We start from the raw sequence: 24,577 nt of genomic DNA, 5'->3' as shown, positions 1-24,577 counted from the left end.
ATACCTTGAATTAATTCCTCGTAAGACTGCTAAATTGATTTATAAGGCCAGTGAATCTCAAAGGCTTGAAATGATACTGTGCTTCTAGACTGTCTTCAGGACAGTGGATGTGTTGTACTTGTTTCACCAGCACTTGTGTGAGCTGAGTAGAAACAGAGGGAAGTGGTGGAGTGCAATGTGTCTGCTCTAGGCTGATGTAAAGCTGCACATGAAAAGATGGTCACACCTCTGCCTGCCTGGGTGGGTTACATGTGACATAACTAAAGTTAAACAAGTATGTTAGAAATCAAAAATCTGCTTCATAGAGGGTTGTAGAACTTTTCTCTCAGGAGTCAGTTGCCTGGTCTTGATGATAACTTAAATCTCTTTCCTTTTCCTCTCCTGTAAGCAAACAACATTTTGGCAAAATGCTTTTCTTGCTCTTTATATCAGCGGAAAGGATGGTGGATGTATGTGTGTACTTTAGAAGTCTTTGAAGAATTCTCAGTCTAAAGTACCCAGCAAGGAATTTCGTAACTTCATAAAACTTCAGAGTTAAAAAAAAATTAAAATTTTTCCCAAAGAAAAATCAGTTAAATTGGTTCTGGTAAGAATACCTCTGTATGGAGACCTGTACAAGTTTGAGTAAATAATTTTGATGGGTTTACACTGTGTTTGATTTTGGAGTTCTTTCACATGCATGCTTCTGTAATTGCAATAAATATGTTTCCAGCTAGTTTGTATTTTTCTTACTGTTGTTAGTTAAGTTTAGAGAATGTTTCGACAAAGGAGACGAAGTTGCTGTATATGACAACTGGAGTTCTTCTTCAGAAAATAGTTTCTGCCAAGAGCCTGACTCAGTTCACACACATTTTCATTGATGAAGTAAGTTGATGGAAGTAAGTTTAATTTTCATATTAACAAAGTCCTCTCTTCTGTCTCTTACCATGCAAGAAAAGAGAAATACAGACATCTGCTTTTAAAGTTGTTTTATATAAATTGTCTAAGGTTGTCTAACACTTGCTGAAATAGGCTTGTTAGTGTTCTTTTGAGCAACAAGTTTAGAACTGAGGATGTGGGAAGGAGAGGGTTTTTGGTTAACTTAACTTTTAATATAGGTGCCTTGAAATGTTTTTTGAAATCCATCTTGTGGAATTCAAGAACCTGTCCATCTAGGCCTGTCAGGGGGAGGCAGCCACTTTTCACTCACTTGGATATTACAGAGTCTTTATTCTTCAAGAGTGTCCTGAAAAATACCTCATGAATGTAAATCACATGTAAGATGTTAGGATGAACGACATCTTGGGATGCAGTGATCAGAAGAGGACTTTGGGGTTTTGGGGTTGTTAGGTTGTTTTTTTTTTCAGAGTGTTTGGTTGCTTTTAGTTGTTTTTTGGGTTTCTTTTGTGTTTTGTTTTAGCTTGTATTTTTTATAAGTGCTGTTTTTAATGTTTATCCTGTTACTGGTATTGTAGCTGAGAGCTACAATATTCTTGGATATCTGAGGATCGGGGAGACAACAGTTAGTGTACCATTAGACTGTGACAGTAACAAGGCTGTCATGACTGCACCTGAAATGGTACACTGGAAACCTGGAAAAGATTGAACAAGTAGTTGCTTTTTTGTATGAAGAAAATTTAATACTTTGTTCAAACAGAAAAAGAACAAAAAACCCCCAAAGCCTAAGGAGTTGTATCAGAGGCCTTCATGGAAAAGATTTGAGGACTCCAGTGTATTAGATGTTGGAAACCATAATGTTTCCTTTAATAAGGAAAAGCAGGTTAAATGTAGTTTCAAAAGCTGAGCCCCACAGAAGGTGTATACATAGAAAGTGTTATTGTTCCTTTAGTTTTAAGATTTATGCATTTTTCCCCATCCCACCTTTTCCCTGCTACAGAGATTGTGATTTTGTGCCCACAGTCACCATTTTTAACAGAGAGAAAAACAGAATGTTCTCCATGACATTTTTAATTGCAGCTCTTATCCCTCTCAGAGAACTGCAGACATTTAGGAGCATACTTAAATAAACCAGGACCAAAAATCTTGACTTCTCACAGCAAGACCTTACCGTCAGCCTGAAAACTGCCATAGCTAAATTAGTTCTTTTAATAGGATAGCATCCAACATAAGTCTTATCTTTATATTATATTAGAATATGCTAATTAGCTTCCAGGACATGAATGTTGACTTGTGAAGGCTGGACTCCAGAAAAAGCTGCTGCACTTTAAATATTTAAACTGTAATTCAAGAAAGGGATATAGTCATCATGGATAATGTTGGGAAGAAGTATTTGCTTGTAAGGAGCAGGCAGAAGGCTCAAGTGCTAGGATATATAAAGAACTGGGTGTAAATTTAAGTTTTAGAAAGCAGTTGAGTATTTGGGTCACAGCTGGAAGCCATTGGGAATGAGGCACATCTATTTTTTGGTTTTCAGACAAACCAAAACGGTCCCTGGATCATTTGGGATCTCACCAGTACACTTGATTTACCCAGAATCAGTATCATAGACTTTATCTGTTCCTGTTGACTCTAGTAGAACCAGTTGTTAGAGCTCAAGATTGATTTTCTAGTTACTATTCTAGATTTTCTTAACTTTAGAGTGACATGATTTTTTACAAAGGCTTCTGTAGTCATCTGAAGACTCTTGTTGGGGTTTTAGAGTGTTCTTAACATGCCTAGGCTCAAAAGGTGTGTGCTTTCTTCAATGGAAATGTATTGTTATTCCAGGTTACAGAAATAAAGCATAAAATCGAGTCGGAAAGTGAGAGATTGTCAAAAAGAAGAGGATGAATTGATGAAAATTAAATTATGGATATTGTTTTCCAGGTGCATGAGCGTACAGAAGAAATTGATTTCTTGCTCTTGGTGACCCGTAAACTGTTGTATACAAATTCACAGTCTGTAAAGGTGGGTTCAAACTCAGTTTCTGCTATTTTTTCTTGTAAGAAAATGTTTGTTTTCTTTTATCTATGAAGGTCCTGTTTTAAAGAATTTGCTACAAATTACTATGTTACTACTTTTTACTAAAATGTTATTTAGTTTGCCATTCCTCATAAGTAAGCAAGCTAAGGGGCATGCTTTTCCTGGCTGCTGTAATGTGTTCTGAGAGACTTCTTTTTTTTCCCCCTCATGTTAAAATGCATTAGTTTCTAAAGCCTGCTTAAGGCTAAAAAATGCACGGTGGATATTTGACTAGAATTACATCTTGGGTATTGAGGGCAGTGCTTATCCTTGGTTAAAATGGTAGCATTAACTCCTGGAAATACTGAGCCTTTTTGTTTAAGTGGGATGATATATTTGAAGAAACAGCGAAAGACCAGAAATGCTGTAATTTCTGGGCCGAACTGGTAGTAAAATGTGGCTGAGGTTTTTCTCTGCATGCTAGGCAATTCTGCTTTGTACTAAAGCAGAGTTCACAGATATTTAGCAAGACATGTTTAGTCTTTGGGGTCTCAAAGTAATGAACTCTTGAAATGTTAGAAATTAAATACAAGTGATGGAGTTAGGCTAACTCAGTATATTTCAGCTAACTCAGTTCAGCTGCTTGGGAGTGCGGATACTTTATGAGACTGCATGTCTCTGAAGTGCTTCAGTTAATTGTTTAATTTGAATTTTTCTGTTCAAAAGAGAATCCAGGTTGGCTGGTTTTGTTGCCATTGGAAGGAATTATGTTAACTTCTGTGCAGTCCATCACATTGATCCAAACTTGGTCTTCAGGTCTTCCAAACATGCTGGCACTGAAAGTGTTCTTTTAGTTGGCATAGGACATGGCTGTGCACTTCACATCTTTCACTTTTTATCCCTTTTCATGCTGATTTAGATTTTAGAGAAGACTCTTGTCTTTAAATTCAGAGACAGTCATGTGAAACTATTCAGCCTTTTTTAGCACTTGGCTCTGCTTGCTGAGAGGAGCAATAATTTGATCAAATTGGGTTAGTGAAAAGTTTGCCCTTTATTCTGATTATCATGTTGCTTTCAATGGCAGGAATCCCTACAGACCCTGTCATCTTTTCCATTAGAAAACATTTTTCTGTTAGAGGTTCCTGACAAATTTTTCATTTTCCTCTATAGTTCCATTGCAGTGTCTTGAAATTATTACTGAAAATTTTTGTCCCCTTTTTATCGTTCCCTGCAGTTGTTTCTGCAGATGACAGTTTTTTAATATAGTACAAACCTGAGAGAGACCTATACTTGAGAGAGTGGAGGAATGTCCCTTTGAATTTTTTTATGTTGAAGAAGGGGGAACTCTTGATCTCACTTGCTGGCCTTGTGCAGAGTAGAATGGGCTATTCAGTTTGAATTTATATACTAAGCCCTGTGTCTCCTACTTCGTCCTTTTTCAGCTCCTTCTGAAAAACTGCAAAGGAAAGGAGCTTTGATGTGGCAAATTCATTTAGAAACTGTAAGGTTCTTCTCCCATCCTCCCTAGAATCATGAAACAAAAGGTTGAAAGGATCCCTGTTTAAAAGAGGAAAAAAACATTTTTAACTCTGGTAGTATGAAATGCATGTGAGCTGTTTGTTTCCTAGTTTGGAAGTTACAGACCTCAGGAGTAACAGGTAATTCAGCATTGCATCAACTACCAGGAGTTAGTTTAGGGATTCTGATGTACTGAGGACAAGATCTATCTGCTGAACTATCTAATTTAAATTATGCTGGATTTTCTGGCAGGTGGCTGCTGCTGATTATTATTTTTAGATCACGGAGCAGATACTGGATTGTTCTGAGGTTGTTCTTGCTGGGATCGGGTTGAAAGAAAACCTTGAGACTAAGAGTGGCTCTATTGGGTCAAACCAAAAAGTGCAGTTTCCATAGTAACTAGTAACAGTTCTTGGTATCACTTAGTTGGTCTTTGGACATATCCATGTTTCACAAGTGGTTTTAGACTGCTTGATCTTGAACTGTCTTCTTTGATTACCCTCTGTTTTGATGTGTTTGTCTGCTGAGTTGGTGATGTGTGCTTGTTGAATTTTTGCTTTAGGAGTACATCAAACTCTTGGTTCAGTCATGTGACCCTTCAGGCACTGTGTTAAGAATCTGTCATTTCTTTCCACTTTGGAAGGATTCCATGCAGACTAGAGTCCAGATTACAAAGATTAAAAAAAAGTCTAGAAGTCTTGCCTGTAACTGCTGATTTAGATTGGATTTTGTTTCTATAGCCTTCAGAGAAGGTGGCATTTAGCCTGTTGCCCTGGCATAGGTGAGTCACTCTCTGTTGAGCCATGTTGTGGTGAGTCACATCTGTTGAGGCAGTCCATGCTGCAGTGAGACAGATTTTCATATATATATATATATATATATATATATATATATATATACACACAAATATATATATATTTGCAGAATTATGTCCTTTCAAATTTCTCCTTTCAGGATCAGGTTGGAAAATTTCATGGTTTAGCCTGCCCTCTCCATGTGTTCTTTGTGCCTTTACATGTGCTTTAGAGCTGAGCACAGTGGTACAGTGCCCACTTCATTAGTTTACCTTCCTGTTGTTTTCTAAGGGGGATGCTTTTGTGTTTTACAGCATTTCTGGTCTAGGTGGTGAGGTCTTTATCAAGAGTACTGTGTGGTTTTGGTTGAATTTTCAGCATGTTGTCTGCCCTAGGCATTCTAGCCTGAGCCATTCTCTTACAGGTGCTTGTGTCTCTCCATGTGCTGGTTATGGTATCTTAAGCTTTTAGTTTGATTCTCTTAAATGTACGTAGCTTACATATCTGTAGTAAGCATAATTAGATCATTTAACATGAAGAGGAAGTAGAGAGTCCCATGTAGGAGAACAATTTGTGTTAAAATTAATGCTTTACACTTTCTGTACATTTGTTTTAACAGATAATACTGATGTCTGCTTCCATCAACTCCAAAGAATTAGCTGATTACTTTACACTTCCAGTTCATAATGGTTTGAATCCAGTCTGTATATTTAAGGTAGAAGGCAGACCTTTTGCAGTTGAAGAGTATTATCTTGATGATTTGAAGGACATGTTTGATTTCCAGGTATTGTAAATATAATTTAATTTCTTCGGACATAATAAGAAATTAGAATAGTCAATTGAAAACTGTGTAAAAATTACATATAGCTACTTTTATATTGCAATTCTAGGTAAGAATTAGTAGATGATGATAAAACAGTCTTCTTATGAGCAAACCAGTTTCCTTCGTGAAACAAACATTTCAACAGTGTGAGACATTTTGTTTGATAATTGCATTCAAGATGAGCAATGTAAAAGTGTGTGGAGAAAGTAACATAAATAGATTTACAGATCTCTTTGAATATAGCTGACAAAATCAGGGAATATTTCCTGAGTTGGTTCATGTTGTTGTTATGTATCAAAGGCAAAAAGTGCTATGAAATGGAGAGAAACCAAGCATTTTTGATCAGAACTTTGTTGTTATCAAGTTGGCTTCTGTATCAGCTGAGGCTTTCCTGTTTTTCTTTTCTATTTCCTGTTTTTCAATAGTGCCAGAGATGTTATGCACTAGTTTTGAACTTAGTTCTTTTGTAACCATGTAGGCCACCACAGCAGATACGTAATTTTGAGTAAAGAAAACATGTTAGAATAACAGATACTTTTCAGATCCCTGGTGAGCTGTGCTGGAGAGCTGCTTCTCTGATGCCTGACGAGGGTGGGTGCTGGCTGAAGATGTGTTTTCTTTATCAATCCAGCTTAAAAGCTGCACAGAATGTATTCTGTATGTTTTATTTTTAGAGCTCCTGACATTACAGCAAGTATCTCTGTAGACATCAGGTAATGAAGGGATGAATGTAAATATGAGTTAATCTGTTTTCTTTGGTTTTGTAATAGGGGTTTGTTTTACATTTGAAAAACAGCTGTGTAGGAATTCACTTGAGTGAACTCTTTCACTGTTACGGTGAAAGGCAAAATAAACAGGTTAAAGCAGAGTACAACAAATGCACTCAGGCCTGTATTGTGATACCCAGTCTAAGAATAACTGGGATGTGGGTGTAATTATTGGTCAGTTTTGATAATTCAGAACACTATTGGAATGTTATTACAATGAAGAAGATGGGGGAAGCACTTAGAAAGTAGCAGTAGGGGAACACACTGTTATTATTTAGCTTTCATCCATCAGTTCTGCAGAAAATAAAATAGCAAAATAAAATAGGAAGCCCAGAAGAAAATAATTGCTTCTGCTGTACACAGCTCGAGCATTGGTTATGCCTCAGCACAGGCAAGGTAAAATAAAAGGCTGTCAACCTTTGAAGTTTTAATGCAAACAAAAAAATAAACTCAGTGCTTATAGCAGTTGGGCCATCAGTGTTTATACATTAGTATGGCAGTTCAGACAGATAATGTGGAGGAGATTATGTAATACATTGGACTTTGTAAAATACTTTTGATGATGACAACAAAAAGATACCAGGAAATTAAGTAAGAAGTTTACTTCAGTCAAATTGGATTTGTCATAGCTGCACTTGGAGCTGAATGTCAACTTGCACACCTTGCACCTCAGAGATCACAGACAAAGGAACTGCTTTCAGTGCTTAGCCCTTTTTATACTTTTTTTATTTTTCCTGTGTTTTTTATTTAAAGTTTTCATCTGATTCTTTATCTTGTGTTGTCCTATCTATAGCTATTCTGTTTTTCAGCAAGATGGGGAGAGTATGTTTGTCCAATATGTTTCTTGTGACTTAGGGCAACAATAGAAGTGCATAAGTGCTCTTGATCTTCTTTTTTTTTTATATCTGTATTTACAAAGGATGAAATTGAATTCTGAAGCACTGAATCTTGGTCTTGATCTTGTTCCTTATAGTGCTGTTTGTGAAGATTTTATCTGAATACTAGTTACAGTTAAAAAATTAAAATGTGGAAGGTCTGAGATGATTTGTGTAACATCTATAATAAAATGAAAGTGGAGTGTGAGTATTAAGACAGTTAATGAGTTAATGCTGCCATATGGAGGCTGAGGCACATCTTTCATCCTGCTAAAATCTAAATCAATTAGATAACTGCCTGAGGTACAGGCTTCAGGCTTTAATTCTTGATGTTTTATTTTCACCTATAAAAGCCTGTGAAATTTACATAAAGGAACACAGCAGTTAAAAGTAAATGCAGTCACTGCTCTTTAGATAAACAGAATTTTTCTAAGTTTACTTTTGGTTTTAAAATTAATAACTGTGAAACTACATTACATAAATCTTCAATCATTTCTTAAAGCATCTCAGTCAAAATCAGTTTAGTTCTTTGTAATTGTCTTTTGGCTGTGAGGTGTGAATCTTTGTCCCTTCTCAAAAAATCTTAAAATAATTGGATGTTACGGTATAAATGTAGGATTCTTTTATGAATCCTGCAGAGCTCTTGGCTCTACTACATCGCTCATTTCTGCATGTGTTTTAAAACTGTGCTTGAAAATAAAATTTTTAGGGATAGTTTCGACTTAAATAATTTGTCAGTTGATTGATGTTGTTGTGATTTGGAAGATGAATAAAAATGCCAGTCATTATTTTTTCTTCTCTATGCCTGTTTGCAGTAAACCCTCTGCTGTGGCTAGACAGACATCTAGCTGAATCAAAGATAAAGCTTTCTACTTGAATTACTTCATTTGTAGGAAAGAATAAAAATAAGGGAGAGGGAAGGGAGAAACATTTTTCAGTGTATCACTGGCTTACCCTTGCCCAGATACTGGGTCATTTACAGGGGTACTGCTTAATTTGTGAGCATAGGCTTAGAAAAAGTAATTTATCATTCTTTTGGCATAATGGGCTTGGTAAACACATTGTTCTAGATGTTTAACAGAACCATGATTTTGTCATACCAGCAACCTCTAAGCCCCAAGGAATCATTGAAACATAGGTTTCATGAAAAATGCATGAAGGCTCTATCTACAGGCAATTTTAAAGCTAGTTGTGCAAATGCTTGCCTTTTGTTCTGGATAGTGTTAGAGATTCAAAATGCAAATTCAAGAAATGAAGCAAAGTGCAAAAATGCAACTCGTTTATGGCTTGCAAAGGTAAAAACTCCTTCCATGTCCATGGAACTGGAGTCAAGAGTCGTGATGAAAGGTAGTGAGCTGCTGTCAAAAACTGTTCTGATTATGTTGTATTACTTCAGTCAGGTCTGACTGGGGTTGAGATTTGCTGTTTGTCACATTGTTACCTTTTATTAGGGGTGATGTGGAAGCCTTGTCCTGTTAAAGAATACTAAAGGTACAATCAGTAGCAAAATTGAAAAGACAGATTTGACAGTTACTTAAGCAGGGATAATATAAAACAAAAAAATCTTACGTTTGAGCAGCCCAGAAGCGATAACTTGCTTTGATTTTTCAGATATATTGGGGCAAAAAATACTCTGAAGAAAACAATCAAGTATTTTTAAGGTTTCTCATGGGCTAATCAAGCTGAGGACTGGGGTTGCAGTAGCAAATGCTGATCTAAATTAGTGTTTCCAGATTGGTGGTAGGAGCTGTGCTTTTGTGATTGTTATAAGCTCCTTTACAATGGGAAACTGGTAGAAAAATTGCTAGTTTCATTTTAATAATTTAGATATTTAGGTTGTCTGTTATTTTAGCTCTCTGAAACACTTGGTTCTGTAAAGAGTTTGCACTAGAGTGAGGAGAAACTCTGAGAATGGAAGGTGAGCAATGATCAAAACCCATTTTCCCTACAAGAGAAAAATGTGTAATACTATAGACCTTTTTCACAGCAGGTCTAGTTCATCAAACATAAAACTGAAAAGTGATTAAGTTACTGTCTTTGCTCTGAAGACTTGATGGTTTATGTTCTTAAATACCAAAGCCTTGAGTTTATACAGAATGCTGGAAAGCAGTGTAGACAGAGTCACTATGGTTCTGTTGAGTACAACCAAAACCACAAGACCTATTAAATGCAAAAACAGTTTCAAGGAGAAAGATTTATGTGCAGGCAGGTAGACAGATCTGTGTAATAGCAGCTATGAGAAGCACTCTATAGTCCTTACACAAATTCCTCTTTGTCATCCTGTTCCATGGGTTCTAATCCCATGTGATTGACACTTCAGAATAAGGAGCTTGTCCTGCAAATGAATGGAAGGTGGCCTGGTGCTTAAGTAGATAAATATCAGAAGTATTTCTTCAGCATTAAAATTGTAGGAGGCTTGAAGAAAAATGTCTGTTTAGAAGTTAATGAGTGCATCAGATGAAGTTACTTCTGCACTGGATCAGTTTAAATTGAAATACATATATACATGTGTACATTGAAATACATATTTAACAAATTGAAATACATGTGTGAACTACAGTCTTTTAGCCAGTTACTCTGTGTTAATCTCATTACCTTCTTCTCCAAACAGCTTCGTCCTCAGAGCTTTGAGGAACCAGCAATAGAGAAGAAAATGTATCAAGTGGCAGTGTCTCTGATTCAGTCATTTGATGAGTTTGAAAAGAGGAGCAATAGGTAAGATGCAGCTCAAGATCTGGAATCAGTGGCTTTTGGGGAAATGAGGAGCTAATTAAGCAACAGCAGCAGTCCATAGTTATTAGTGGAAACTTAATTTTTGCTTGCATCTCTGCCTTTATTTTACATATTTGTTTGATTCGTACCCAGTGTTCCTAAAGAGTACTTTATGCCCTGGAGCATGAGTGACTCTTCAAGGCAGCCATGTCATATGGAAAGTACATGCTTTGCTGTATGCAGTATTTATATCAAGAATGAAACCAGAGCTATTATTTTATATTGTAACCTAAAACATACATTACTTTATGGAAAAAAAGGATAAAAACTGGGCATTAATTTTCATTGGCCTTAATGTCATGTGAAATAAGTAAATACTGGATTTTGCTGCTCTATGTTTTGTAAATTGATGTTTAGTATCTGAAAATGTAATAAAGTTGTTTCTACAATTTTTATCTAAGACTGAGTGTGTATTAAGTAACCTAATACTGATTATTTTCATAGCAGAATGAGAAAGTTTCTGTTTTGTTGTAGTTTCAAAGAAAAGAACTAAACCTAATGCTCTGGTTTCAGTGTTTATGTATTGCATTTTTCAGAAAGCATAGTTGCCAATAGTGGTTGAAATTTCATTTCTTCGGGAAGTTTAAATAATGCATGTTACAAAAAGTGTGCACTTCTTCTTGTTCTTCCAGAATAAAATAACTGTGGATAATGAAGTAGACTGAGACTGTAAAACTAATGAAGCTGTGTTTTCTTGTTAGGGAGGAAAAGAACTTGAGTAATACACTGGAACGTGGCAGTGTGCTTGTGTTTTTACCAGGTATGTCTTAATAACTTTGTTATTTGTCATCTAACGAGACTTCTTCTGGCACTTCTTCCAGGGATTTATTAAACACATACTTAAATGAGGTTCATTGGTCTCTTTGGGCATTTTTTTCTTGGAAACTTGTTTAATTGTGGCAATAATTGGAAAAGCTGTGAGTCAAAAATTAAGATGTTATGCATTTACAAAATAATAAAAATAATCCTGTAGTTAATCTACAGAAATGCAATTGCTCAGTTTTTTAGTGCAGTTATTAATTAGTGTATGCAGCTCCTAGGATTCCTTTAGAGATGTTTCCTTGTCTGCATAAAGTGTGGTCTTCTTTTAAATTGTTGTAAAAGCTCAAATTCACATTTTTCTTTACATGTACATTGCTTGGTAGTTGGCATGCTCAAAAGCACACATGATGGCATAGGGATTATTGATCAGAAAACTGACTATACATGTAGTCTTTTGTAAAGAATAAAACCTAAGTTTTCTTGCACAGAAATTATTGTAGGCTTTTGTTTTGACTGCCATTCTTATTTGAACTCATCAGCTGGATTTTAGAGGCCGTGTAACTGGCCTGCAGAGTAGTTTTCCTGACTATTATAAATCTCTTACCTGGTGGTTTCAAGTATTTACTTCATGAGCTGAACATTTGTTACTTGAAATCTTTGAAAAGATTTGGTTATGTTCAAGTGCAGAGTCACCTTGAAGTCCAGAGCCGCTGTTCCTTGGACACAGTGAAGTCTGTCCCTACCAGGACTTTCCAACTCTGTAAAATGTTTATGCATGTCATTTCCCTGCTGTGTTGAGCTTAGGAACAGGCATGCCAGGGCTAGGGGCTGGAAGCACAGCACACCAACTCAGAGATACACTGCACTTACAGAGCAGCTTTCCTTGGAGAGTGTTCCCCATTAGCTAAAAGGCATTAGAGCTGCCTTTCTTGGAATTACCTTTGCTATAAAATTAATGGGTAGAAGAAATTACTTCATTGTGTCAGTGTAAGGCCCATTCCAGTTGGTGATAATAAGATGGGGAGACCATATCTGTTGCCTTTGGCCTCTGATACTGGTGTTTGCCTGGTGTGTTTTCAGACTTCTTCAGCCCCTCTGAGGCTTCATTTCAGTCTGAAATTACTCCTTAGCATTTTCAAATCCTAAGTCTTTATCTTTCACTTTGAGATTTTGTTTGGGTTTTTTTGTGCGTGTGTGTAAGTTTTAACTGTGCTGCTATCCCTGATGGTTTATAACTGCGCGTGATATACTGATTTTTTGTTTGGTTTTATTTAAATACATTTGGTAAATTTGTAGAAACCCATGTGGTAATGCTTTCTGAATGAGCTAGTACACTCAGGTTTGTGTTTTATTTGGCAAGTGTTTCACCTTGTCTGGTTTTAAACTGGATACTCAAGACTGATCCTGAACACAGGATTAGCAAACAGCCCTTGGACTTTCTCTCATAAATGTTTTTATACAGAACTGGAGAAAAGGGGAGGCGAGCCCTCAATTTACAAGACAGCAGCTGAGACAGAGCTTTGGGTTATTTTTACACATTTAACATCCACATTTAGGATGTTGATTTGAGATGCTTGGATTTTTTGAGTGCTGAGGATTACATATCATTTTGAACATGAAAAATAACACTCCCACTGCCTTGTCAAGTTGAGTGTGCAGCAGCAGCCAGAAAGAGCAATGCTGTGCTGAGGATGCTGTTCAGTCAATTTTGCCTGCTGTCTTTGTGGAACTCAGTGATGGGGCAGAATCTGATTCCAAAAGGAGCTACAGCTGTCTCAAGTAGGATGCCATGTTTCCCCTTGTAATTGCCTGTCTTGTTCACTGCTTAATTTTTTTGGTAGTGCTGCCAAATCTGATACTTTATAGATAAGTGTTCCTCAGCTCTCCTTTGGTTCCAGAACTTGTCTCTCTGTAGGGAACAGCTGATAAAAGGTGCCATGTTAAGCTGCAATTTTCATAACATGCATGAATATGTTCCAAGTGTTCTAATTTTATCTGTTCTACTCATGTTGATCTCATTTTTTGTGTGTTCCATATTTTCTTTTGCACTTCTCCATGCCCTGCTCTCCTTATTGTCCTTGTATGTTTGCCAGACAGGGTTCCCATTTCATTCTGAGACCTTTGTCTCCTGGTGAGATCCTTGTGTTCTGTAGGTGTCATGGTCAATCAACTCTTGTAATTTCTAAAACTGGTCAGCAGGTAATGCCTGCTGTGTCTAGTCAGTAATTATTAGACTGATTAATAATTACTGTTAACAGTGATGATGCAGAGTGTGTTCTGCCAAACAGGAATCAAACTTAACTTTTAGTTGTTTTTAATCGTAAAAACAACCTTCAGGGAAGTCCATTGTTGGCTAGATTTTTGAAAATGGGGCTTTTGTGATTGAAATCTCAATAAGAAGTAAACTAATCTTTTCAGAAAGATTTATGTTTGTGGAGGTATTCGGGAAGGTAGGAAAAAATCCCTCCCTCAGTCATAAGATTTCTCCTGGCAGATGTGAAATGCATGCCCCAGAAAATGGCACATCTCACTCAAAGGTGAGATGGCTAAGACAGAAATGGCTATTTTTTTCCCTTGGTCCTGCTCTTTGAAAGAACTTGTTTTGGCTGAAATACCCAATTTTAGCCTAAACCAGACAGATATTCAGCATGTGGTGAGCATTATAAGAAACTGAAACAAGGGCTAATAATGGGATGTTGTAAAATGACCTTTAAATCTTCATTAAGTGTAAAATTAATGCCAAATGGTTCTTCAAAAATTGACTCACTCGTTTTCAGACTTATTATTACATTTGCTGTTTAATTCCTCTGCCATATTATTATATGGTGAAAAAGAGGTAATAATGACAAGCAATTTATAATTGAAATATATGTTCTTGAATTGTTCCTGATGACTAAAATGAAAAATAGACTCATGATTACTTTTTTTTTTAGGTTTAGGTGAAATAAGGTACATGCACTCATGCCTCTCAGATAAATATAAAAGGTAAGTTAGATCCCACCTATTTCAGTTCAGTTAAACCTGAATATGAGTCTTTCACCTGTATGAGTTTTAAGTGCATAATAGAGTTTAGCACAGAAGTGTAATCAACTTTAATATTCTTACATCAGTAAATATTTCACTAATATATTTTCTTTAGGTGGCAAGTGTACCCACTTCATGCATGTGCTACCCTAGAGGAACAAAGTAAAGTATTTTCAGCTACAGTTCCTGGCTACAGAAAAGTAAATATTTTTAAATCATTACTTTTTTTAAAGCATGTGAAACCTTTTGCTAAAGTAGTAATAGCAGATAATAATGTATTTAAGTATTAGTAGATATTGTAACTCAAACCATTTTATAAGAACAAAGCATTTAGTTTTTCAGTGTGTAAACTGATGGCCTTTCTTACCAAGCTGCTGTTTCAGCTGGTGTTTAGACCTCAAGAGAAGTGCATTCATCTTAAGGAAGTTACTCTTAAAGTATTGCCTGCTGCTGTTCTCGTCCTTCAGAATGGTTTGTGCTGCACCTGCACGGCAGGGGAGTGCTGCTGGTGGCACTGAATAGCAAAGGAGCCCCCCAGACTCCTTGGGAGGCTCTGACCCACTTTGTACCCCACATTTTTGCTGCTGCCTTGGTTTTCTTCATCTGCTTTTGCTAAGAGGGTATTGCTGCTAATAGTGTGATGTTTCCTTATGGCAAAGGCACAAGGAAAGATTTCCATTCTCCCTCTGTACTGTCCTAATGCTATACTACGTTATTTTGCTTTCTTGAGCTCAAAACAAGAAAATACGAGGGTTTTTTTGCTGTCCCTATGTGGTACTGCTTTTTTTACTGTGCAGAGCAGAGATGCTGTGTTGCCATTACACTTGTATTTCTTCATAGCAAGTTGGATTTTTCATGTAGAAACATTAATGCGAGTAATTTTTTGTTTATGCATTCATTTCTCATTTTTTGCTTCAAAACTCAGATTATTCTAGCTACCAATGTAGCTGAGAGCTCTGTAACAGTTCCTGATGTTAAGTATGGTAAGTTGTCTGACTCTTGTAATTCTTTATACACTGTGTTTGTAATATTTTCCCATACTTGTGCTAGATTTGGTCCCTAGGATATGTCACTGTTCAAAGCGCTGCTTCTGGAATGTTGAATTCTTTCTTTCACAACAGAGAAATCTGAATATATAAACAAATAGAGCTACTGAGTAGGAGGTTGGTTTAAACGTTTACTAAGGGGTAAATTTTAAATACAGTAACAAGCAGAGCCAGACCTCATGTCACAAGTTAAGATTTTTTTATCATATTCTGACTATGTTTTGAAATAATTGCATCAGTTTAAGCAAATTTTGATGCAGAGTTTCAAAATGCAGAAATGATTGCCTTTTAATGATTCTCATATTCAATGATGTATCTGAAAAATCTGTTAGCAGTTTGGTTAGTATTCAGAATATCTTGGGTCTGGTTATTTATAACTCTGATGTTCTTTTTATTGTTATTTAAGTTATTCAGACTTTACATTTCTGATAGTACAGATTACTCTTTGTATTTCTTTGCACTGCCATGAGGAATTTTTTTTTCTTACTTACAGTGATAGATTTCTGCTTAACTAGAATTTTGTTTTGCGATAAGGAAACTAATTACCAAAATTTGATGCTTTGCTGGGCATCTAAGACAAACTGTAGTCAAAGAAAAGGTAAGATGACCGTAGGTAGGTAACACAAAGGAATTTTGGAAGCTGATCTTCATGAACAATTCTTTTTTTGGTTTTTCTTGTATTAATAGTGAAAAGAACAGATAATTTTGGCCATTAGTATTTGATAAGTTCTTTACCATGTCAGGGTATAAAAATGGGATTAAACAGCTATGCATGAATGTGGTTTTCTTTGCTCAAGTATATTGCAGAGGAGTGTTTTGTATCTTCTTTGTTATTTAATAGCATTTTTTTGTCACAGGCCATTTTTAAGAAGGGGAGATAGGTACTGCTAGGTATTTATGAACTGCTTGTAAGTTTCAGCAGTAAAAGAAACTTTCATGTGTATATGTATCTATTAATGAGTTGAAATATCCACAGCACTGTTTCTACTTTCGACCAGTGTTCGTAGGACAAGGATAAATAAGATTCCCTATTGGCTCTTCCTGTAAGACAGTCCTGTAACTATCAAAATCATTTTAGTTTCAGTCAAAATTGTATTAAATAAATTAAAGCAGTGACATCTTTGGATCTAAAAACACTGTAATTTTAAAGTATTATGAGGTCTTTACAATTATATCTGGGTGCCAGGTGCCCAGCAAAGCTGTTCTATCACTCCCCTCTCCTCAGCTGGATGGGAAGAAAAGCTCAGGGTTTGAGATGAAGACAGGGAGATGATCACTTACCAATTACCATCACAGGCAAAACAGACTCAGCTTGGGGAGATTAGTTTAATTTCATTACCAAACAAATCAGTCTTGGGTAATAAGAAATAAAGCCAAATCTTAAACAGCTTCCTCCCGCTCCTTCCCATGCTTGGACTCGCTCCCAGTTTCTCTACCTTCTCCTCCCTAGTGGTACATGGGGGTGGAAAATGGGGATTGTGGTCAATTCATCCCACATTCTTTCTGCTGCTGCTTCTTCCTCATACTCTTGCACTGTCAGATATGGGGGAAGTTTCCAGCAACTTCTCACAGAAGCCACCACTATAGCCCCCCCTTTCAAGACCTCACTGTGAACCCCTGAACCCCAATATACAGATTTATTTCTGTTTGGTTCAGGGTTAGCATAGGACACAACAACCAGCAGAAGTAGCATTTTGTGTAGAAGGCTTGGGCTTGTTCTGCATGCGAGTTAAAAATGTGGCCTGATTCTCTAGTGGAGTATCCCACAGAGAGGAGTACCCTTTAGTTGGTTGAACTGGTGTTTGGATTTGTGAAGATAGACTTCTGAATCTTTGTTTTTTCTGTAGATAGTAGATCATAAGGATGTTTCGCTGTTTATCATTGTATCTTAAAAGTTGTGTATACTGAAGAAGATTTTCTAGCTATAGAGTCAAATAGGAAATGCCTGTTCAACTGAGAAAAGTGGCTGTTGATTTGAGGGCAGTTATGTGAAAGAGGTATTTGAGTGAAATACTTATGCAATTCTTTTGTTAGTTACTGCTCCTATGAAAGCAAATTTTTTTTGTCCTACCCTTATGTGTCCGCTGGGCCTGTCTGCTGCAAGAGAGCAGAACACTGCTCAGCCTGCAGCATCAGCTGTCATGTACTGCTCATCTGCCCAGAGGGTTTGTAGATGGATGGGTTTGGAAAAAAGTTGTGCACTTTACGAATTGGTGATTTGTTCTTTTCTGTGAAGGTCGTGCTGGCCGTGTTTCCAAAGGCTATTGTTACAGGCTCATCCGCAAGAACTTCTGGACAGACTGTATTCCAGAGAAGTCAGAACCTGAGATGCTGGTGAGGATTTTGGGTTTAGGATTAGGTCTTCTTTAATGCATTTAGTCAGAGCAGAGAAGCTTTGCTTTACTTTCTCTGGAGATGATTGGAATACTTACTAATAACTACTAGCAATGACTAGAAGTCAACTTGATGACTAATTGACAAAGATTATTCCACGTAGTTTCTTTATAGGAGATACATTATAGCAGTAAAATTGATGTGGATTAGAAACAAGCAATCTACTCAAAAGAAAAAAACACTAGTTGTAATTAATTTTAGATTTTGCTAAATTGTAAACTTACTTTTTCATGTAAAACACTTTGTCACACTTCCCATGAGAGGAGAGTAACAATAATCTTGTTTTCCCTTCAGCATTGTCCACTGGGATCTGCAGTCTTGAAATTAAAGAAGCTTGATATAGGGGAACCAAAAGCCTTGCTGGCAACAGCTCTTTCTCCACCCAGTGCAGGTGACATTGAACGTACAATGATTCAGCTGAAAGAGGTAGGCTTCCTTTTAATGTTGTTAAAATCAAGGTAAAAGGAATGTACTGCAGAAGTGGTTTTCTTTGTATTTAAGGTAGTAGTTAGTCTTGATTGGAACCTCAGATGTGAGCTGTGTCTAGAGAGTCGTTTACACCTTGGTCTGTTGATGGGTTACCATCCTTTTGAGCATAATTTCTGTAGTTACATCTTTAAAACAAGATTGTAATTTCAGCAGGGAGTAATGATACTCTTTGAGGACTAGCATCTATGGTGAGAAAGAAGAGAAATAGACAAAAAAATAACTTAAACTCTCTAAGCGACATTGTTTATGAATAAGTAATCACACTCTTAAACTGTATGACTTATGGAGGTCAGCCTGAAGATACCCTTCTCACCTGTACAAGGAGAGAGAGGGTGGTGATTTCGATTTTCAGTTATAAAGTTGATAAGGGAGAATCTTGATTGCATTAAACATTTTTCTTTTCCAAAGTGCATCAGAAATAATATTTGCATCATTTGTCGCTTGCTTTTATATTCAGAATATGTAGTAGCTTTGGTTTCAAAAGTACTACCTGTCTTTAAAACTTGTCTTAGGTTTACTTAGTCAGCTTTTACAAGTGAGTATATTTTAATTTCTATAGCTTGGAGCACTCACAACCTGTGTGCAAACAGAAGAAAATCTGCAAGATGGTGAGCTGACTTTCTTAGGGATGGTATTGACACAGTTACCAGTGGAGCTGCATCTTGGAAAATTGATAGTCCTCGGGCATGTCTTTGGTTGCTTAGAGGAATGCCTTATTATAGGTAACTGAAAGAAGGACATGTGAGAACATTTCTGTAAAACCAATGATTTGCAGGTTTTCATTGTGATTTGTTTTTGTTGTAGCTGCAGCACTGTCTTTGCGGAATTTTTTTGCAATACCTTTCAAAAAGCATGTTGATGCATACAGGTAGTACCCCAGATGTTTTATAACTTCCTAACTATATTGAGGGCAGAGGGCAAAGTTGATTGCTCAGTATTAATTTTCTGTGTCATGAGTCTGATTTTCTGTTAAAATGCCAAGCAGTGCAAACAGAAACTTTTCCAGGTAGCTGATACTGGATTCTATTAATTTGGGAACATAAATCACAGAGCTAACTCACCATCTGCTGAGCACAAGGCCTGATTCTTCAGCTTTGCCTTTCTCATGTGGCAGTGTCTATTAAAATGGTTCTTCAAATACCAAGGACAATTACTTCTTATTATCCTGCTCATACAGTGCATCTCCTTCAGCAAGGAGATGTGAATAAGAACAAGTAATTACAATAAGTGTATTGTTCATGTTTATTAAAAACGTGGAGGGTATTACTGAGCTGTGTAATACATGCAGGATTTGAAAAAATACTGTTGCTAATAGTTTTTGTTTGTACTGACAGGAAAAAAATGGTTTTTGCTGGGAACAGTAGGAGTGACTGTATTGCAATTCTGAATGCGTTTAGGGTAAGTCGTTTGTTCCAGCTTAAATTAGAGTGAAATCTGATGGACCAGGATGGAGGTTCTCACCTTTATAGGATCAGTACATCATTTTTGTTTTGCAGTTGTTAAAAACTTCACATTATTGATAGCTACCTATTGATAATTTTTTGCAGTCTTTGTCCAACTGTGTAAAGTTCCAATTACCTCTAATAGCCAAAAATAAAATGCCAGAAATGTGGTGATGTTTGTAGATGTTAACCAAGGAGAGTCTGGACTGGGAAATTGTAGTAAAGAATGAGTTTGGTGACCTTTCTCCAGACTTCTTAGCTTTGGCTTTGTGATGTTTTTGTGCAAATGCCATATTTTGGTGCTCTTGTTTGTTTGGTGGCTCAGTACCATGGACAGGGGTCACTTCCTCCAGGTAGAGGCTGAGCTGGTACAACACAGCTAAGGCTTCTGCTGGAGGAATTTGCTGTTCAGATTCCAGCAATTTATATTATGCACACTCTGGTATGTTCTGTAATGTTCTGGAGAGTCTGAAACCTTCAGCTGCTGATTTAACGTATTCATTTTTTTAAAACATGTTGCCCTTCAGTCAAAACTGACTTGTTTTTTTTTCTACTCCACTGTCAGAATTTTGTGAAGCACACATGGATATGTGTGGCATATGTATCCACTAATCCTGAGGCTCAGAAATTATGTTTTCTGAATTCCCCTTACCCTGTTGTATATTTCCCTTGTGTCACCTAGTAATTATCACCTGTTTATCTGAAGATGCTATTTCTATAAACCAGTATGTTGTCCTGGGGGACAGACGCAAACATTCAGACAGAGTTTCCAGTGAGGTATCTCTGTGTGAGTGGTGTGAAAGCTTTTTTTGAATGGCTGGGTATCAGAAAAGAACAAGCTCAGGAAAGTTTGTTTCCAAACTCCTTGGTTCAGATTAGATTCCTTCTTTCCTATCAAGGTACGGAAATGCTGTCTGGCTGTTCTTGCTTGTAATCAGTGTCCCCAGTAAGATGGAATATTGTATTATGAGGTGACTTGCTGTCAAACTAGAAATGGATTCTGTAAGCATCTGTCATAAACTGCCTAATAATGAAGTTATTTGTATTAGTATGCTGGGTATTTAAATTTCTCTTCCAGCCCTGTTTTCTGGGAAGCATTTGCATCAGAAATTGCCTGGATCAGTCAGTTCACTTCCTTTTATCCTAAAGCAAGGAGAAAAAAAAAAGGTTTTGAAACCTTTATTACAGCATCACATTAAAGCATCCAGATTGTTCTGATAATCTGCGGATGTTTGTGTGTTCTTTAACACTCCATCCATTTCCTCTCATAAAGCCAGGTGGAGATCTTGTTGTTAAAAAATTACCTTCAGAGTTGATAGGAAACAAAAAGTTTATGGTTTTAAATGTCACATTAATATTTGTTATAATTGTTACTAAAGCACTACATTTTGTGTCTGAATACTACACCGTTTTTTTCTTAGGCTTGGCAGGCCTGCAAAGAAAAAGGGAAGCTGAGAAATGCCATGGTTAGTTAAACTTTCTTTCTTCTTCTCTATTCAAAGTTAAGTGCTGGAGTATTTTATTTTCATAGTGAATATGAAAAATAAGGAGGTTTTGCTAGCAATGTTTATTTATAATAATTATGCCTTTCATACATAAATAAGCTAGGTTTTGAGAGAAGTGAGCATTTGAATCCAGTGCAGAGTTATTTGAAGACAATCCCTTATGTTAGTCCCTTTCACAGATGAATCAACAGTGGCCAGAGGGTTTGAAATCCAACCTAAAAAGGGAAATTGAGCTGTAGTTGAAAGAAATACTTCTATTTGCGCATAAATATCTATGTTTTTTAAACACACAGATTTCTGCCCTCTCAGAAAACCCTGAAAGATGGAAGATGTTTAAGTGCATCAGTCACAAAAACCATTCCCCCAGTAACTGCCTCTAGTCCTTCTTTTGTGTGTACAAGATAAAACCTTTTTTATTTCCCCTGTTCCTTCAGAGTGTAGTATGTTTTATGATCACCAGGGCAAACCATACACTTGAGTTACAAGTAGCCAGGATTGCCAGAATCTGTCTGATAAAGATGTACATTCAGAGAAAGAAGTTCTGAGTGTTTTGTAAGTGTTCTCAGATTGCCAAGAAGTCCATGGCCTCCTGGCTTGTATCAGCACTAATGTGGACCAGGACCAGGACAGTGATTTTTTTTTCCCCCTGTATTTGGCACTGGTAAGGCCATACCTTGAGTCCTGTGTAGAAAATACTGGAATTGACGTGCTGGAGCATGTCTAGAGAAGGGCAGTGGAGCTGGTGAAGGGTCTGGAGCAGAGGCCTCCAGGGTTGAGGGAGCTGGGAGTTTTTAGTCTGGAGAAAAGGGGACTCAGGGGAGACCTTATTGCTCTGCAGCTGTCTGAAAAGAGGTTATGTTGAGTTGGGGGTTGGCTCCTTCTCCCAAGTGGTAGAAGCAGGAAAAATTACACCAGGAGAGGTTTAAATTGGAATTAGGAGAAATTTCTTCACTGAAAACACTGCTTTTCAAAGACCTCCCAAGATCCTCAAGTCCAGCCGTTAACTCAGGACTTTAGTGTCCAGGAGTAAACCACATCCCCAAGTGCCACACCCATGCACCTTTTGAACTAATCCATGGATGGTGACTCCACCACTTCTCTGGGCAGTCAGTTGCAATGTTTTCAATGCAGAAATTTTTCCTGAAGTTTACTAGCAGTAGAAGAAAAAAAATTCTAACTTTCTTTTTCAGGAAGAGCTTGAGTGGGGTCGTTCTAATTGTGTTCATATAAACAAGCTCAAAGAGGTAAGATTAAATAGGTAGTTGTTTTTATAAGCAGAAGGACTTAACTTTGCTCATTCTCTGTAAATGTTAAGATCTTGGATAAACCTATTGTGTTAGGTATCTATCAATACATACAGATGTATATTTTCTTAAAATGAGGCATGAATTTAGATGAAAGGAACTTTCCTTTTGTTAGGATAAACAAAGTGGTTAAATTATAAACTGTTTAACATATTTTTAATATTTTTAAGAAACCTGCAGTATTATTTCCTAGTTTTGTAGGTTCCTCAGATCACTGGTTGTGGTGTGACTGCTGTCTGTTGTTAGGTAACGTCTGTCTTCTGGTTGGGAGGACTCTAAGCAAATACAGTTACATAGTGAGGCCTGGGCTTGAGGATTTGTGGGGCTTTGTTGCTAACACTACTGCAGCAGTTAGTGAAAACTCAGCTTCACAATGGGCTTCAAGCTTAATTTGATACATTGAGGGGAAAATAAGTCAAATTCCTGAGTAATTGTTTAGCAGAATGGCCTTGGCCATTATTTCATCAGTTCATACCTTTGGCATGAGCAATGCAGCACTTGTGTTCAAAAAGCACAGGTAATAAAAATAGAATTTGATAGTAAGCAACTATCTGGATAAGAAATAACAATGGTTTTATGACTTGAGTATGTGATAACAACAGATAAGAAAAAGAGAAAAGGAAATTTTTAAACCTGGACAGTGGAGTGATCAAGCTCGCATGGCAGCCTCTCTTGGCTCAGTTTCAGATAATGCTGGATGAGATTGTGCATGACATAATATATAAGGAGTTTGGAATGGTCACCTTCACTTAACACTTAGTAAGGTTTGGGGGCTTTTATTTGCTGCACATAAAGATCTTAATTTCATAATCCCTGGTGTGGAAGTGAGTTTGCAGAACTGAGTCAGTCAAAGGGGTTCCTTTCTGGCAATGGTTGTTCTGGTGCTGTGCTGAAACTGCCAACAGCAGAAAGGAAGGGGAAATGTAGCTACAGGAAAGTTGTGTGGACAGTGCTTTGTCCATTGCTCCAGAATCATTTGGGAGAGTGAAGGCATTCGGTGTGTAGTCAGAGGACCAGTGGTTGCTAGTGGGAGCTTCTTGGAAATGCTGAAGATGGAAAGCTTGATATGTTCTGCTGGAGGGCATAAGTTTCATCTCTCTCACAGTAATCAGAGTTGTCTTCTAAACTGAGGGTGCAGCATGGTCACTGCTGCAGTTGGATGCACAATTCCAGGTTGTTAAAAAGATTTTTACCTCCTGATTTACAAACCTAAAATTATTTAAATAGAGAATATCATATTGTAAAAGGTAATTTCAGTTCTTTTCCTAATATTTTTTCTGTATCATATATGCATGATACCCTTTTTGACTACAGAGTTGTTCTCTATAAGGAGATTTTGGGAAAACTGCTTGAGTCACAGTACTGAAAGTATTTTCCAACATAGAGGTGCTGAGCAGTATATTGGTGAAATGCCTACCACTCACCTGAAAAGGGAAGGGAATTTTCCCAATTATTTCAGGCTTTAACTAACAGATTTTATTTCAGTTTGTGACTGGGTTTCATCCACTTTAAATGTAATTTAGAGATCAAATTTCAGGTGGAAGAATTATTTCACAACTTAAAAAGGAGAGTCAGTGCATTTAACATGCACGTTAAAGCTCAGCCATCTGCTGTGGACCAGGAATATGTGTGCAAACAACGCTTCATCTTGCAGGTAATGCTTTCCTGTCATAAAAGAGGTGCTATTTACAAAAATTACAGCTGAATTTTCATATAAATTTTCATAATTTTCAATTCATAATAGTGATGAACTAGTATTACCCTCATTTTCCAAAATTCTCTGTGGGTGGTGCAATTTTGGGTAGGAAAAAGGCAGTTTTTTTGGTAGTGTATTGGCAGTGTAGAAGGATGGCTAATACTAGTTAATTGAAAATCATATTATCCCTTACTTGAGGAGTTTTATTTGAACACTGGCTTGGTCAGTTAGCAGGGAGGGGATGCAGGAAATTTTATGTTTTTCAGCTATTTTAACTTTGTCTAATTTCCAGTTAAATTACTTGGCTAATTTTGACTGGTTAGCAGTGATTTGATTTTCACAGACCTGTTTATCATTTCAGTGGCAGTTGGTTTAAATGTGTAAGCAGTGACCTTCTTGGAATTGAATTGTTAAACATTTTAAGATACAGCCTGAAAATTGAACAATTTACCTGCAGCTATTTTGTGTGAATTTGTTTAAATTCAA

At 36.9% G+C, this 24,577-nt stretch overlaps 1 protein-coding gene across 1 annotated transcript in view; it reads left to right on the top strand.

The window, feature by feature from the left end:
* The window catches only part of TDRD9 (tudor domain containing 9), a 66,816-nt gene that overhangs the window by 25,279 nt on the left and 16,960 nt on the right, over positions 1–24,577 (top strand). Inside the window, exons 5-21 of the mRNA XM_083862773.1 lie at positions 742–864; positions 2,806–2,886; positions 5,812–5,976; positions 10,269–10,372; positions 11,131–11,189; positions 14,125–14,176; positions 14,331–14,415; positions 15,141–15,198; positions 15,755–15,859; positions 17,498–17,595; positions 17,950–18,081; positions 18,704–18,866; positions 18,949–19,012; positions 19,479–19,542; positions 21,008–21,052; positions 22,282–22,335; positions 23,933–24,049. Of these exons, the coding sequence (XP_083718899.1) occupies positions 742–864; positions 2,806–2,886; positions 5,812–5,976; positions 10,269–10,372; positions 11,131–11,189; positions 14,125–14,176; positions 14,331–14,415; positions 15,141–15,198; positions 15,755–15,859; positions 17,498–17,595; positions 17,950–18,081; positions 18,704–18,866; positions 18,949–19,012; positions 19,479–19,542; positions 21,008–21,052; positions 22,282–22,335; positions 23,933–24,049 (1,569 nt within the window). The remainder of the gene's footprint in view (positions 1–741; positions 865–2,805; positions 2,887–5,811; positions 5,977–10,268; positions 10,373–11,130; positions 11,190–14,124; positions 14,177–14,330; positions 14,416–15,140; positions 15,199–15,754; positions 15,860–17,497; positions 17,596–17,949; positions 18,082–18,703; positions 18,867–18,948; positions 19,013–19,478; positions 19,543–21,007; positions 21,053–22,281; positions 22,336–23,932; positions 24,050–24,577) is intronic.

The sequence above is a fragment of the Zosterops lateralis genome (genome assembly GCF_965231275.1).
Source record: "Zosterops lateralis genome assembly, chromosome: 6".
Classification (NCBI taxonomy): Eukaryota; Metazoa; Chordata; class Aves; order Passeriformes; family Zosteropidae; genus Zosterops; species Zosterops lateralis.
The sequence above is the reverse complement of the archived record's forward strand: the minus strand, read 5'-3'. Positions and strand labels throughout refer to the sequence as shown.